At 47.4% G+C, this 15,997-nt stretch overlaps 1 protein-coding gene and 1 non-coding gene across 5 annotated transcripts; both read right to left on the bottom strand.

The window, feature by feature from the left end:
• Window positions 1-491: 491 nt before the first annotated feature.
• Window positions 492-9,634, bottom strand: LOC114853163 (cytochrome P450 2J4-like). 4 transcript variants are annotated; one of them, XM_029146202.3, is made up of 9 exons: window positions 9,389-9,632; window positions 8,835-8,997; window positions 8,546-8,695; window positions 2,551-2,711; window positions 2,232-2,408; window positions 2,005-2,143; window positions 1,728-1,915; window positions 1,472-1,613; window positions 492-1,289 (listed from the first exon to the last, which is right to left on the bottom strand). In XM_029146202.3, exons 1-9 carry the CDS (start codon window positions 9,587-9,589, stop codon window positions 1,114-1,116), a joined length of 1,497 nt encoding a protein of 498 aa, XP_029002035.1. In that variant the 5' UTR covers window positions 9,590-9,632; the 3' UTR covers window positions 492-1,113. The 4 variants fall into 4 exon arrangements, with proteins under 4 accessions (XP_029002035.1, XP_055364383.1, XP_055364384.1 ...); XM_055508408.1 differs by having other exon boundaries at window positions 9,382-9,522; XM_055508409.1 differs by having other exon boundaries at window positions 8,851-8,997; window positions 9,382-9,522.
• A 4,594-nt stretch (window positions 9,635-14,228) lies between these two features.
• Window positions 14,229-14,368, bottom strand: LOC114854856 (U4 spliceosomal RNA). The gene has a single exon (XR_003785834.1). It is a non-coding gene; the product is annotated as a U4 spliceosomal RNA (small nuclear RNA).
• Between the last annotated feature and the right edge of the window lie 1,629 nt (window positions 14,369-15,997).

The raw sequence follows: 15,997 nt of genomic DNA, 5'->3' as shown, positions 1-15,997 counted from the left end.
TACGCTGCTCAGTGCGGCCATTTGTTGGCTCCGGTTTAATATAAGTTAGGTGACAAAACTTCATACAAGCTAGTCGAATAAACAGACGCAATGTTTTTATTGAGCCAAACACAAACTATAAACTTCCGCTTCCATGCATCCTTTCAAAATAAACGCTGCAATCTCCGCTCGAAACGCATCCTTAAAGCGCTTTATACGGTTAGGCTTCATTTGTTTGTTACGCCTAAAATTTACCTAGAATGAGACATGCAAACCTCTATGGATTCAGTATCACTGAAACAAATACCTCTGTATTAATGTGTCATTGAGGCTCAATTTAAGTTCAAGGTCAGACTTTTTATTGTGGCCGTAGAAAGAGGTCAGAGGTCATAGTGGGAGCTCATCATCATGGTAAACACTAGATCCTAACCTGTTTTCTTCTAGCTAATCCTTGCAGTTGTAATGGTTTCAGCTTTAGCATAAGTACAATAAAAAGAAGTCTGTACAAAGTATCTTGTAGATAGTAAATTGTTTTATTGCTACTCATCAAAATAACCTTTTAGGCCCAGGACGTAGCGTGAACTGCTCACCTGAATGGGCTGGGACCTTACCTGAGGGCCCAAAAGGCTAGGTGTACTTACCACATTCAATTTTAACTGACATTGTAAAATGCTTTGTTATAAATGAGGACTAGCTTTAAAACAGGCTTAGGATACTTTGGATTGTGCGTCACACACAAACAGCTGCTAGAGTTCAAACTTCAGCCCACTCCTCCCATAGATAAGGTGAGCTGCCCCATTACACAGTGTGTAAATCGGTCAAAGGCTTTGAAAAACAAAGTATCTCATGAATGTAGAAGCACTGACTTTATAAACTTTACTGTTTTTCTTTTGTTTTGATTGGCTTAAAAAAGAAGGGAAAGTTGGTGAGATGTTCACAGTTCATGCATGTTTTCAAAGCATAGGGGGACATATTACCAGTGCAATTTTAAGAAGTATCATAAAATTGTCATTGAATTTTTATATTGCAACTCAGAAGTCTATCATCATAAAACAAAGTATCAAACCATATTTGAAGGTAATTAAACGTTTTTTGTTTTGTTCTGTTGTAACACAAGATGTTTTTTCTGACAGTTCATCGTGGTACAGCACAGAGGTGGTAAGGTTTTGGGTAACGAGTCGCTCCCAGCTTGAACTCCAGACTGGGCTGCTCTCCAGGAGCTGGTGAGAAGGAAAACCTCTGAAGGAGGGAGGTGAAGAAGAGGAACAGCTCCATCCTGGCCAGTTGTTCCCCGAGACACACACGCTTACCTGAGGACACACAACACTACATGAGCTGATTGACACAAAAGGAGAAAGAGAATAAGCTTCTGTCAAACACAGGCAAAACATAGTTGATATACTGTATTAATTTCAGATTTATCTTGCTTATTAATTTTCTTTGACCTCTATTAAACAAGCTGTAGCTGAAATTAGTATTTGCATTGACTCACCTGCTGCAAAAGGAAGGAAGGCCTCTCTCTTCCTAAATTTACCATCCTGGTCTAGAAAGTGTTGAGGGTTGAAGGAATGTGGAGTTTCCCACATTGACTCATCGTGTAGGACAGAGCTTAAGTTTGGCATGACAGCAGTGCCCTAAAGAAGCAGATAATTGAAACCCGTAAAACATATAAAGGGCAGAAAGAATACTCTAAAAGGCTTAAGACTGAAGGACACAAAACAATTACTTCTCAGTTGTGTGTCCTGTACCTGTGGGATTGTGTAGTTGTTGAGGGTGGTGTCTCTATTTGTCATGTGAAATGCACCAATGGGGGTGATATCACCCAGTCTCTGGATCTCATGGATGACAGCATTAGTGTAGGGCATGTTGTCTCTGTCAGACACAGAAGGTTGTCTGGAGGAACCAACCACAGCATCTATCTCAGCCTGGACTCGCTCTGTTCAAAGTGGAAACAGGAAACAGTGAATCTGTGAACTGTGTATGATGTCAAGATGTTCAAGAGTAAACCCATGCAGATAAACACACCTTGTATGTGAGGGTAGTAGATCATGTACAACAGTCCCCAGTGTAAAGTAGTGGTAGTAGTTTCACTACCAGCACCAAACAGGTCCAGTGTGCAAATACACAAGTTGTTTAAATCAAACCCTGAAGCATTGTCCTCCTTCTATGTGACAGTAGAATATGGTAGAGAAATAGATCAAACCTTCTGACCTATTTTAACATAATACATTTGCTGAGGTCACGTAAGTCACCTCTCCCATTTCTATGAGGAAGGAGTCAATATAGTCTCTGGGTGAGGAGGGGTCCAGTGTTTCTTTGTGCTCTTTGATCTTAATCTTTACAAAGTCAACTATCTCCTGTGTCAATGTAAATATCCTCTTGTGAGGTCCAGGCAGCCACTTCATCAACCAGGGCAGCGCATTGAAGACCTATAGACAGGAAGTGATGTGACAAAGACACACACTGCACAAGGCAAAACACAACGGCTGGACTGTCACAACTACAGTTTCTAATGTGATGCAGTCGTTCGTAAAATTGATATTGTCCCATCTTTCTTCCACATGCACTCACCTGCATCCACACGCTTCCCAGTTGATGCACTATGTCGTTGTTGGTCTTTAATATATACTGGTACTGCTTGTCACTGTACTCGAATCGCTCCCCAAACACCAGGCAAGAAATGATGTTGGACACAGCGCTGTTGATGAGTGAGTTAGCACTGATAGGCTTTCCTGTCAAATATAGAGAAAAAAAACACTATATGAAACAACTACTGTATTCATATATTTAACATGGCATGAAACATTTGCAAACACCTACATATTTTGGTATTCTCAGGGTTTTCTATTTTCTTTAAACTAGATGTATGTCATGATCTGTGTCTTTGTTTCTAGTTGTTCCCTGTTTCACGTCATGTCCTGCTTGTCATATTTCACGCCATGTCCTGTGTAACACTACTTCCTGTTTTATTTTGATAGTCTCCTGGTTTCTGTTCCTGCTTTAGTTTTACTACTTTAGGTTTTTGTCACAGCTGTTTCCTGCTCCACCTGATCGTTATCCTCACCTGCACTGAATCAGTTAATCACCCACCTGTGTATTTAGTCACCTCCTGTTCCCGTAGTCATTTGCCAGATTGTTGAGTTGAGCGTCCCTAGTTTCCTGAGTTTCCCTGAGTGTTCGTGTCCCTCGTGTTTTGTTCCTGTTTGCCTTGCGCCGTGTATCCTGCCCGTGAAAGAACCTGGACTAACTATCTACTGACCGTGAGTTTTTGCCTGTTCCCTGTCTGTACTTTCGCCGAGCCTTTTGTGTATGACCTGGACCGTCTGACCCTGCCTCGAGAAATAAACCTTTTGTTGATTATAACCTCGCCTCCGTGCTGTGCATGTGGGTCCGCCGCCTGCCCGAGTCCCTGACAGAACAATCTGGCCAAACTTGGACCCAGCCAGCACTTAGCCTCCGGTCAGGTCAGTGACTGTTTTTCCTTGTTTTTTTTACGGCGAATATAACTCTCCCGCGGAAGTATGGAGTTTACCTGCGCCGAGCTACCCAGCGACCTACATAAGTATTTCGAGATCCTTGCGGAGGATTACCGACGGGCTAGTAACTCGGAGGATCAGCGCAGCGCCGTAGAGGTGGCAATAGTGACGCTGGAGGACGATGACACCGCGTTAGATCACCCCAGCGTTCATCGCCTCTACGAGCGACTATGCGCGAAGTTTGATGAATTAAGCGACACGCTCTGTACCACGCCAGCGCCAGTCGCACCGCCTATGGTTTCGGTTTCCTCCTCCCCGCCCCGTCGGATCGTCGTGCCTACACCAACCTGCCCAGCTCCATGGTTATTTCCCTGGGAGGATTTCCTGCTCTCACGCGGTCCTCAGCCTCCAGTTCAGCCGCGCGCTGCTCAGTCTCCAGTTCCGCCGCGCGCTGCTCAGCCTCCAAGTCAGCCGCGCGCTGCTCAGCCTCCAGTTCAGCCGCGCGCCGCTCAGCCTCCAAGTCAGCCGCGCGCTGCTCAGCCTCCAAGTCAGCCGCGCGCTGCTCAGCCTCCAGTTCAGCCGCGCGCTGCTCAGTCTCCAGTTCAGCCGCGCGCTGCTCAGTTTCCAAGTCAGCCGCGCGCTGCTCAGTTTCCAAGTCAGCCGCGCGCTGCTCAGTCTCCAGTTCAGCCGCGCGCTGCCCAGACCCCAGTTCAGCCGCGCGCTGCCCAGACCCCAGTTCAGCCGCGCGCTGCCCAGACCCCAGTTCAGCCGCGCGTTGCCCAGACCCCAGTTAAACCGTGTGTTACTCATGCCCCGGTGCAGCCCTGTCGTCTCCAGGCCCCAGCCCAGTCGAACCTAGTCCAGACCCCAGTTCAGCCGTGTGTTGCCCAGACCCCAGTTCAGCCGTGTGTTGCCCAGACCCCAGATCAGCCGTGTGTTGCCCAGACCCCAGATCAGCCGTGTGTTGCCCAGACCCCAGATCAGCCGTGTGTTGCCCAGACCCCAGATCAGCCGTGTGTTGCCCAGACCCCAGATCAGCCGTGTGTTGCCCAGACCCCAGATCAGCCGTGTGTTGCCCAGACCCCAGATCAGCCGTGTGTTGCCCAGACCCCAGATCAGCCGTGTGTTGCCCAGACCCCTGATCAGCCGTGTGTTGCCCAGACCCCAGATCAGTCGTGTGTTGTCCTGACCCCAGTTCCGTCCTTGTCCCCGTCAGAGGGCGCTGTCCGTCTGACGACTGTTAACCCCACCCAATCAGGCCCGACGTCTCCCCCGTCGAGCTCGGCAGCTGTAAGCTGTCATGCCAGCTCCGGAGGGGACGCCGCTCCAGTCCCTGTCGGCCATGTTGCGGCCGTTCCAGTCCCTGTCGGCCATGTTGCGGCCGTTCTAGTTCCTGTCGGCTCCTCAGAGGAGGACGCCGTCCCTGTTCCCGTCGGCCATATTGAGGCCGTTCTAGTTCCAGTTCCTGTCGGCTCCTCAGAGGAGGACGCCGTTCTAGTTCCTGTCGGCCAAGTAGAGGCCGTTCCAGTCCCTGTCGGCCATGTTGCGGTCGCTCCAGTCCCTGTCGGCCATGTTGCGGTCGCTCCAGTCCCTGTCGGCCATGTTGCGGTCGCTCCAGTCCCTGTCGGCCATGTTGCGGTCGTTCCAGTTCCTGTCGATCCGTTAAAGGTCGTTCCTGTCCCTGTCGGCCCGTTAAAGGTCGTTCCTGTCCCTGTCGGCCATGTTGAGGTCGTTCCAGTTCCTGTCGGCCATGTTGAGGTCGTTCCAGTTCCTGTCGGCCATGTTGAGGTCGTTCCAGTTCCTGTCGGCCATGTTGAGGTCGTTCCAGTTCCTGTCGACCAAGTTGAGGTCGTTCCAGTTCCTGTCCCTGTCGACCAAGTTGAGGTCGTTCCAGTTCCTGTCCCTGTCGACCAAGTTGAGGGCGTTCCCGTAGGCCAAGTTGAGGGCGTTCCCGAAGGCCAAGTTGAGGGCGTTCCCGTAGGCCAAGTTGAGGGCGTTCCCGTAGGCCAAGTAGAGGGCGTTCCCGTAGGCCAAGCAGAGGTCACCCCTGTCTTTGACCCCGTTCCTGTCGACCCTGTAGCGGTCGTTCCAGTCCCCGTTCCTGTCGACCCTGTAGCGGTCGTTCCAGTCCCCGTTCCTGTCGACCCTGTAGCGGTCGTTCCAGTCCCCGTTCCTGTCGGCCCTGTAGCGGTCGTTCCAGTCCCCGTTCCTGTCGGCCCTGTAGCGGTCGTTCCAGTCCCCGTTCCTGTCGGCCCTGTAGCGGTCGTTCCAGTCCCCGTCACCCGTGGAGCCGCAGCGCCCGCCGGCCCCCAGGAGGAGGTCGCGCCAGCCGTAGTTCCTGCGCACCTCCAGGAGGAGGTCGCGCCAGTCGCAGTTCCTGCGCACCTCCAGGAGGAGGTCGCGCCAGTCGCAGTTCCTGCGCACCTCCAGGAGGAGGTCGCGCTAGCCGCAGGTCCTGCGCACCTCCAGGAGGAGGTCGCGCTAGCCGCAGTTCCTGCGCACCTCCAGGAGGAGGTCGCGCTAGCCGCAGTTCCTGCGCACCTCCAGGAGGAGGTCGCGCTAGCCGCAGTTCCTGCGCACCTCCAGGAGGAGGTCGCGCTAGCCGCAGTTCCTGCGCACCTCCAGGAGGAGGTCGCGCTAGCCGCAGCTCCTGCGCACCTCCAGGAGGAGGTCGCGCCAGCTACAGCTCCTGCGCACCTCCAGGAGGAGGTCGCGCCAGTCGCAGTTCCTGCGCACCTCCAGGAGGAGGTCGCGCCAGTCGCAGTTCCTGCGCACCTCCAGGAGGAGGTCGCGCCAGTCGCAGTTCCTGCGCACCTCCAGGAGGAGGTCGCGCCAGTCGCAGTTCCTGCGCACCTCCAGGAGGAGGTCGCGCCAGCCGCAGTTCCTGCGCACCTCCAGGAGGAGGTCGCGCCAGCCGCAGTTCCTGCGCACCTCCAGGAGGAGGTCGCGCCAGCCGCAGTTCCTGCGCACCTCCAGGAGGAGGTCGCGCCAGCCGCAGTTCCTGCGCACCTCCAGGAGGAGGTCGCTCCCGTCGTAGTTCCTGCCGACCTCCAGGAGGGGGTCGCTCCCGTCGTAGTTCCTGCCGACCTCCAGGAGGGGGTCGCTCCCGTCGTAGTTCCTGCCGACCTCCAGGAGGGGGTCGCTCCCGTCGTAGTTCCTGCCGACCTCCAGGAGGGGGTCGCTCCCGTCGTAGTTCCTGCCGACCTCCAGGAGGGGGTCGCTCCCGTCGTAGCTCCTGCCGACCTCCAGGAGGGAGTCGCTCCCGTCCCGGCTCCGGCCGCACCAGCATCGGTTCCTGGCGGTCCGGCTCCGGCCGCATCTGCATCGGTTCCTGGCGGCCCGGCTCCGGCCGCATCTGCATCGGTTCCTGGCGGCCCGGCTCCGGCCGCATCTGCATCGGTTCCTGGCGGCCCGGCTCCGGCCGCATCTGCATCGGTTCCTGGCGGCCCGGCTCCGGCCGCATCTGCATCGGTTCCTGGCGGCCCGGCTCCGGCCGCATCTGCATCGGTCCCTGGCGGTCCGGCTCCGGCCGCATCTGCTTCGGTTCCTGCCTCTCGTCGCGGTGGTCCAAGGAGGACGCCGCTGGTTCACGTCTCTCGTCGTGGTGGTCCAAGGAGGACGCCGCTGGTTCCTGCCTCGTCTCTGCCTTTGCTGCCGGACTGGTGGCCTCGCCCTCGGCGCATCCTGCTGCTGGGATGGCGCTGCCTCCTGCGGCGCCGTCCGCCTCGACTCCTCAACCGCCTGGATCAGCGTCCGCCTGGAGGACGCTGCCATGCGGGGTGGTCCCCGGGGACATCGTCCCAGCTCAAGGGCACTAAGAGTGCCATCCTGGCTCAGCGGCTGCTGGGCAGGGTCTCGCCACGCCATCACCCTCCGTGAGGGAATCCCTGAACTTCATGTTTTTCCTGGTCATGGACTTTTGTAGTGTTTGTGGACTCTTGTTTTGGCCCTCCCCCGGTCCTCCCTCCACCCACCCTGCTCATGTACCTTGAGGGGTAGGGATTCGGTCCCTCCGCCTGGGACCACCCTCCGCCCGCCCTGGTTTGGGGGGGGGGGCTTCCGTGGGCGCCGTGGAAGGCGCCATAGGGGGGGGGGTACTGTCATGATCTGTGTCTTTGTTTCTAGTTGTTCCCTGTTTCACGTCATGTCCTGCTTGTCATATTTCACGCCATGTCCTGTGTAACACTACTTCCTGTTTTATTTTGATAGTCTCCTGGTTTCTGTTCCTGCTTTAGTTTTACTTCCGGGTTTTTGTCACAGCTGTTTCCTGCTCCACCTGATCGTTATCCTCACCTGCACTGAATCAGTTAATCACCCACCTGTGTATTTAGTCACCTCCTGTTCCCGTAGTCATTTGCCAGATTGTTGAGTTGAGCGTCCCTAGTTTCCTGAGTTTCCCTGAGTGTTCGTGTCCCTCGTGTTTTGTTCCTGTTTGCCTTGCGCCGTGTATCCTGCCCGTGAAAGAACCTGGACTAACTATCTACTGACCGTGAGTTTTTGCCTGTTCCCTGTCTGTACTTTCGCCGAGCCTTTTGTGTATGACCTGGACCGTCTGACCCTGCCTCGAGAAATAAACCTTTTGTTGATTATAACCTCGCCTCCGTGCTGTGCATGTGGGTCCGCCGCCTGCCCGAGTCCCTGACAATGTACATTGGGCATACTTATAACACAGGATGAACAAATGTGGCACATTGTGCAGACATAGGTGATAGTAAACCTTTTGCAGCACTTCCAAAACTGAGAAATGTTTCAGATTCTCCTAAATCAGCTCAATTACAGGTCTACACCTGGTAACTGAGCTACACTATAGACAGCAGCTAATCTCTCATCAACATAATCCAACTAGGAAGAATGTTTAGGGTCAGGGTCTCAATGCAAAAAGACATTTAGGAAGTGGCATTTCATCTAAATTCCCTAAAGTCAAGAAAAAAATGAAAATGCTGTCATTAACTGAAACAACAAAGTTATGAATATTATAAAAAGTACAATTTTTAAAATAAACCCTTCACTTAAATTTCAGCTCGCACAAACTCTATCAAACATCACTTAATAAACCATAAATATGTAAAAAGCTAGTATTACTTTTGTACCTTGGTAAAGTGCTAGAGCCTCAGTGAGATAGTGACACTCCTGCTGGATGCACAGCTCCAGAGTTTTTTTACCCAAACCAAAGTTCCTGAGAGTGTGAAGAGCAAACCTCCTCTGGTGTCTCCATGGAGACCCATTGGACATCACTAGACCTTTTAGGAACAGGAACCAAAAGAAATTGGAATGTGATTTAAAGTAAACACTACAAAAATGTTAATCTATATATTCACTATAATGTCTGCTTACAACTACAAATATGAGTGGTTTCAACATCCATCAATCACACTATACCTTTATTGCCAATTACCTCCTGGAACAATGGAACACTGGGCCGATCAGTGTAGTCTTCTCCATTTTCAACTAGGGCTTCTCTCACTAGTTTGTAGCCTGTAACGAACACAGTCCTTCCACCAAACAGACGAAGGCTGTAAATGTTTCCATATTTCTCTGCAAACTGAGCAGGAGTATTTCTATTCAGTACAGAGGTGACACAGGCCCTGATAACATCACACATCATAAAGCAATTTGGCAAACATCCTCTTGTACATTCTGTTTTCTTCTTTTACCCCAAATTCAATATTTGGCCACTTAAACAATGAGAAACAGACTCATTTGAGGTAGAGAACATACTGTAGTAGAAATTAATCACATAATAGTGTAGATGCCTTAACAAATACATCCTACAGTATGTGACAATTATTATTGAGCATGTTGTTAAATAGTTTACTACAATATTTGATGCTAGTTTCTTCTACTATTACCTGCTAATAAATAACTGATAAAGTTACTGGCTTTCAACACACACACAAACACCAGCATAGTGTATATTGACACTCACACTGTACCTCAGTGAGCTGCAGGTGAAGTCTGGCGGGGTCTATTCGGTGAAGGTCTCCAATTACAGGCAGAGCCCATGGACCTGGAGGGAAGTTTTTTGGGACTCTGTTCTTCCAAACATCGAACAATAGCAGGAAAACACACAAAAATATGAAAACACTGCTGCCATTGATCCAGTCTAAACCCAGAGAACTGTAAAAAGTCTCCATCTGCTTTCTGAGTGTTACAGTAACTGCGCCACCAGGATAAGTTTTACTGACAGTAGATCCGACACTCCCACAATATCCAAAGTGCTTCCCTTTCAAAACAAAAGCCAGTAAGAAAAGCCCTGATCTTAAGCAGTTATGAGATGTAGTTAAGTCAAAACACAGACACTAAAAGACAGAATTTCTGCATGCCCGCAGTATTCCAATTAATTTAATTGTATTTGTACATTGTTATAAACCAGTTGGTGAAGTTAATTGAGGGTCAGTGTGTGGCCATTTCTCACAGAGACTGTGACAAAGTCTAGTTTGCTTTAAGCCTTTTTTTTTTAATTAACCCTTTTGACAGGGTGTGTTGGAACAGATTTTACATTAAAATCCGATGAAACACTTCAACTGTCATTAAAGCCCCAAATACGTATTCAGGATATATAATATATAAGTAAAACACACCACACCTATTTTTTTTCTAAAAAATATGATCCTATAATCACTTCATTCCTTTCTTCATACAGGTGCTGTTTCAGTTTCAAGTAGTGGTAGTAGGTTCACTACTACTTTACTGCTGTAAATAGGTCCAGTGTGCAAATTCAAAACCAAAAACCAAAATCCTCATCCTTCTTCTGTGTTACAGAAAATAGTAGAGAAATGAATCAGACCTTCTGACCTATTTTAACATAATACATATGTTTATGAACACTCACTTTGCCCATTTCTATGAGGAAGGAGTCAATATAGTCTCTGGGTGAGGAGGGGTCCGGGGTTTCTTTGTGCTCTTTGATCTCTTTGAAGTCAATTGTCTCCTGTGTCAATGCAAATATCCTTTTGTGAGGTCCAGGCAGCCACTTCATCAACCAGGGCAGCACATTGAAAACCAACAGACAGGAAGTGATGTGTCAAAGACACACACTGCACGAGGCAAAACACAACGGTTGGAGGGCTGCACTGTTAGAACTACAGTTTCTAATGTGATGCAGTCGTTCATAAAACATCCCATCTTTCTTCCACATGGACTCACCTGCATCCACACGCTTCCCAGTTAATGCACTATGTCATTGTTGGTCTTTAATATACACTATACTGGTACTGATTGTCACTGTACTCGAATCGCTCCCCAAACACCAGGCAGGAAATGATGTTGGACACAGCACTGTTGAGTGAGTTAGCACTGAAAGGCTTTCCTGTCAAATAGAGAGAAAAAAACACATGCTGTATTAATATATTTAACACTCTGGCATTTGGCAACACCTACACACCCTGGTATTCACATGGTTTTCTACTTTCTTTTATCATTTAGATGTACTTTGGGTATATTTCCTGGCCATTTGGGGCAGTGTTTAGCGCATCGCGCTCCTCCTCTTCACGCCCAGGTCGCTGACTCAATCCCCTCAGAGAGGGGTTGCGTCTGAAAGGGCATTCGGTCTAAAAACTTGCCAAATCAGTTGTTGCTGTGCCTGACGGGATAAAGGAAAGGAGTTACCTGTCTACATATTCATCACATCAACAAATGTGGCACCTTGTGCAGACATGGGTGATAGTGAACCTTCTGCAGCACTTCCTAAACTCAAACGGTTGAGATTCTCCTGCATCAGCTCAATTACGGACCTTCCTAGGGAGAATGTTTAGCGGTCTCAACGCACAATGGCGTTTAGGAAATGGTATGTTACTGTAACCCACCTCAGCGCTTACTGTCCAGGATAATAACTGAGTGATACAGGTATCGGTTTCTTGGTATGCCAATTATCATGTGGACCATTGAGTCAGAAGTCTGAGTTCGCTCTAGGAGAAAGGGGTATCAGCAACGTGCATTGAAAGGAAGAGTAAAACTCTGGCACGCAGATGCAATTTTTTTATGCACTGTATTAAAACCACATCAATGACACATTAACGGCAGTATGAGACATTTTTCTACCAGTAACACAGAAACATCCTACTCCAAGTCACAATTGGTGGTTTTGGATGGCTCGCCACGACCACTGGAGTTCCTCTTTATCTTCAGGACCAAGAGGAATCCCAGCAGACGAGATCTTTACTTGATCCTCAGAGTAAGGAGATCCAAACAAGGAAAAGAAAAAGACCCGGCCAGAGGTTCAAGCATCACACAACACACACATGCTTCGGCACAACTGCACATCACAAGGCCCTCAGCAATCCAGGTGTCGTCCGTTGTATCTTTGGCACAACGCTCTGTCCGCCAGCGACTTCACAGCCGAAGAGACTATGTCCCACACCGATTATGACCACAATAGATCAAATTAATTGTCTCTCTTACACGTAGAACTAACAGTCTGCAGCAAAAGTTAGTGTGTAGCCACCTTGACTTTGGCTTGGCAGAATGACCCGTATCACGTGAAAAGTCCGATCGCTCACACCGCATCTCATGAACCCCTCGTATTCCCGTTTCAAGTGGGCTTGCTGAAAACTTATTCAAAGTGGCCAAAACGTTTTTTTCTTTTTAAAGACGTGATAACTTTTGTACGTTTGTTTACATACACCTACATGTTTGTGCATACATGTTGAATTATTCACAAATACAATTTATTACTTTTTTTTTCTCTACAGGGTTCTTTTTTTTTCAATTAACCATATTGATCCATTTATTCCCTTCACTAATCAATTGATAAGCTGGACCGCTATTCAAACCTGGTAACCTGGGTTACATTACACACTAGGCAAACCAGAACTAGGCCGCACTCACCATGAGTGGGAGAATAAGGTTGCTAGGGCCAATCTAAAGGGAGGACCCAAAAGCATAACCCAACAAATAGAAGTACAGTATCAATATTTAAGATTGAATTAAATATCAGAATATGAGGTAAAGAAAAGGCAACAAAGAAAATACACTGCCTGTCCAAAAAAAAAAGTCGCCACCTAGATTTACCTAAGCAAATAGGTATGAGCCTCCTATTGGATAATTACTGCATGGGCGATTATCTTTCAGCTGGCAATAAGTTATTATAAGTGAGTTGCTTCTTATGTCTTAACCATGTCAAAAGACACAACCCATGGTTGTGAAAAAGATCTTAGTCTGAAAAGGGTCAAGTCATGTGCATGCATCAAGCAGAGCAAACATCCAAGGAGATTGCAGACACTAAAACTGGGTTAGTAACTAAGGCAGTGGTCAGACTCTACCACCATCAGTGCAAGATCAGTGTGACATTTTTTCGTGGCAGGAATCGTAATAACAAACTCAAGACGGTGCTGAGGCTCAGCAGCTGAGCAACATATGAGAATCTAAACATGAAAGAGTAACTAAAGTCATTTCCTACACAGGCCAAAAGGTAAGGTACTGAAAACACATAACAAACACAAAACGAGGAGACAAAGAGAACATACTAATCCTTGACAAGGAATAACATGAACCACAATGAAGAGGGGGACATGAATAAACAAACTGACCAAGACTGGAGTAAAACTAAGAACTTAAATACTACATACACAGGTGGAAATAATGACACTAATTATAGGACAGAAAAGAACACTATGAAGAATCAATTAATAAATGAGCCTCAGTGAGATAGTGACACTGCTGCTGGATGCACAGCTTCAGAGTCTTCTTACCCAAACCAAAGAGAGAGAGAGAGTGTGAACAGCAGGTGAATCACAAGCAGAGCCCACGAACCTGGAGGGAAGTTTTTTGGGACTCTGTTCTTCCAAACATCTGACAACAGCAGAAAAACACAGAAATATTTAAACACTGCAGCCATTGAAACCAGTGTGTTAATGCCAGAGAGCTGTGTAATGTCTCCATCTTCTGACTGAATGACAACTAGTGATGTATTTTCCATGATTCGTTGGAGTAATGAGTGTGATTCATTTTCATGCAGTATTTGCCACATGATGGCCGCTGCATACTGTCAACTCAGTCAGCAAGAAAGGAAACAGAAATGATTAGTTCACAACTCACTCAACTGTGAGTCCATCCTCAGGTCCTCGTTCTTTTGTCACGTAACAGCCAGGCTCTGTGGTGAGCAGCTTTCATGAGTCGTCCCTACGGATTGTTCTTTTGATTATTTGTCATGTGACAGTACTAGCTCATCTACGGGGCTGTAGACTGAAAAACAAGGAAATGAACGATGTCTGATATCTGTCAGTGAAGATTGTCAGTCATCAAGGTTGAATAGTCTAAAGGTTGAGTCATGTCAACTGGATATCACAACAACGTTCATTTGTTTACTTTGTAAATAAACAAAAATGTTTTTTATTACACATTTGTTATAACTACAGTCCTTTTTTTGTAAATTCTCACCTTCAGTGAGAACGCTGCAATGGCACTCATCCTTTCACGTTGTATTTCCACACATATAGCAGTGGAACAGACTCAAATTGTCATGTTGTCTCAATTTGAGGATTTTTGGACAGAGGATTTGAGGACAGAGGATTATTGATAAATTATAAAACTTGACCAGTAGTAATGTGCATTCTGCCAAATGAGTAGTGTAAAAGACTTTTGAGTTATTATAATTGTAAAACTCTCTGGAACACTCAATGCTTCACCACCCACAAACCTCACCACATGTCACTGGTCCAGACCTAGTTTAATTAGATAATAAGTTTAGAAAAAAAAACTAGTGAACTACTGTAGATGTTGCATGCTCTGTCATGAGCCCTAATAGATTATTTTTTTTTATAACACAAAGGTCAGTCTCCCTAAAGATCATCAAAAATAGCCATAGCTGACCATATTTCAAATTGTCAAGGCAGGGTATTGAGTAAGGTTTTCAAATAGCAATAATCACGCCATGATAACCCTCATAGGCTACAATACTGACACTGCAAAAGGATGATGTAGAGGTGTTACAGAGGAGAGGCCTCTAACATCTGCACACCCTATTCTTTCAATGTTCACACTGAAAACAGGTCACAATGAATCTGCAAACTGTGTAGATAAGGATAAACACAAGGCAGACAAACACACGTTGTATGTGAGGGTAGTAGATCATGTACATGCACTGTACAAGTAGTTGACCACATCAAGTCACCAGATTGTCTGTGTTTCCTAGCCAGCATTTCAGTGTTATTCTTGTTTTGATGTATTACCCAGCCTTGTGACCTCACCTTTGTTTTGCCTAGCTTCTGATAGAACCTTGCCGTGTACTGTAGTTTGACATTGCTTGTTTCTGACCACGGTTTTGCCTGCACCTTGTCGGAACCTGCTTTTCCCTGCGCTGTGTATGACCATCGCCTGTTTGACCACGAGCTATTAAACCTTTTACTCAAGTCCTCGCTGTGCATTTGGGTCCTAATTCGGAACACCGTGACAATATCTTACAATACCCAGAATGCATTGCACTTGTGTGCACGAAGTGTTGTGTTTACACAGTGTTAGTGGGTAGAACATTTGTCTGGGAAGTGGGAGGTTGCCTGTACAAACCCAACTGATTCCACCAGGTGTGTCCTTAAGCAAGTTACATTATCCCTGGATGCCCCACGTGTGTCACAAACACACGATGGAGGAAGGACCCAAATGCATCGCGCTTAAGATTAAGGATGATGTTTAATAAGTTCGAAGTCAGGCAGGCAATGGTCACACAAGGCAGGCAAAAACAAGGTCCGACAGGGAGTAGGCAAAAACGATGGTCATACTCATGATTTAGGACTGTTAAGGCTGGACTAGAGACGAGATAGTAGAAACAAACTGGATCAAACACAAGACTGGACATAAGGTAGCGCTGGAATGTGGGTAATGAGAATGACAACAATCTGGCAAGGTGCTATGGCATGAGGTGGTGCTTAAATGAAGGTGGGTTAATTACCAATAGGACACGGGTGAGTTAACCAGAAACAGAAGTAAAGCTGGAACTGCTGGTGTTGGTAATGAAACAGGAAGTAGTGGCAAAATAAAACCGGAAATGAACAGAAACCGTGACTGAATGACATGAGCTGTGAGCTGCAACGTGTGGATGCTCACTGATACTCCTTCTGTGTGTATGGGTTAAATACAGAGAAAACAATTTCTCCAAGGAGATCAATAAAGTCTGACTTATTCAATTTTTCTAAGTCATTTGTTAGAAAGCCACCCTGCCCCGCCCCATCTCTGACTGATGCTGGGGCAGGTACAGGCAACACCAGAATGTCTGAGTCCATGGCAATTGGCCAGGAAAGCTGTTTTACGTCATCTTCATCTGCCCTGGTTACTTAATGCGGGAATACATTTCTCCGTTTAGGAAAAATGGAAGAATATGAGTGTCCCTTCATTAATACTACCCAACATGTGTTTAGTCAACACCCATTGAAAAGTTGTAACATGTTCCTTTAATGTGAAATCAGATAAAACATTTTAATTGTCATTAAGGCCCAGATGTAGAGTTCAATTTCCTGTTGCACAATGTGTCTCTACGTTCTTCTATTCCTCACTGAGATAATGTAAAATACGCCATACCCGTTTTCATTCTCAAAAATCAATAATAACAA

Source organism: Betta splendens, chromosome 4 (genome assembly GCF_900634795.4).
Source record: "Betta splendens chromosome 4, fBetSpl5.4, whole genome shotgun sequence".
NCBI classification, from domain to species: domain Eukaryota; kingdom Metazoa; phylum Chordata; class Actinopteri; order Anabantiformes; family Osphronemidae; genus Betta; species Betta splendens.
The sequence above is the reverse complement of the archived record's forward strand: the minus strand, read 5'-3'. Positions and strand labels throughout refer to the sequence as shown.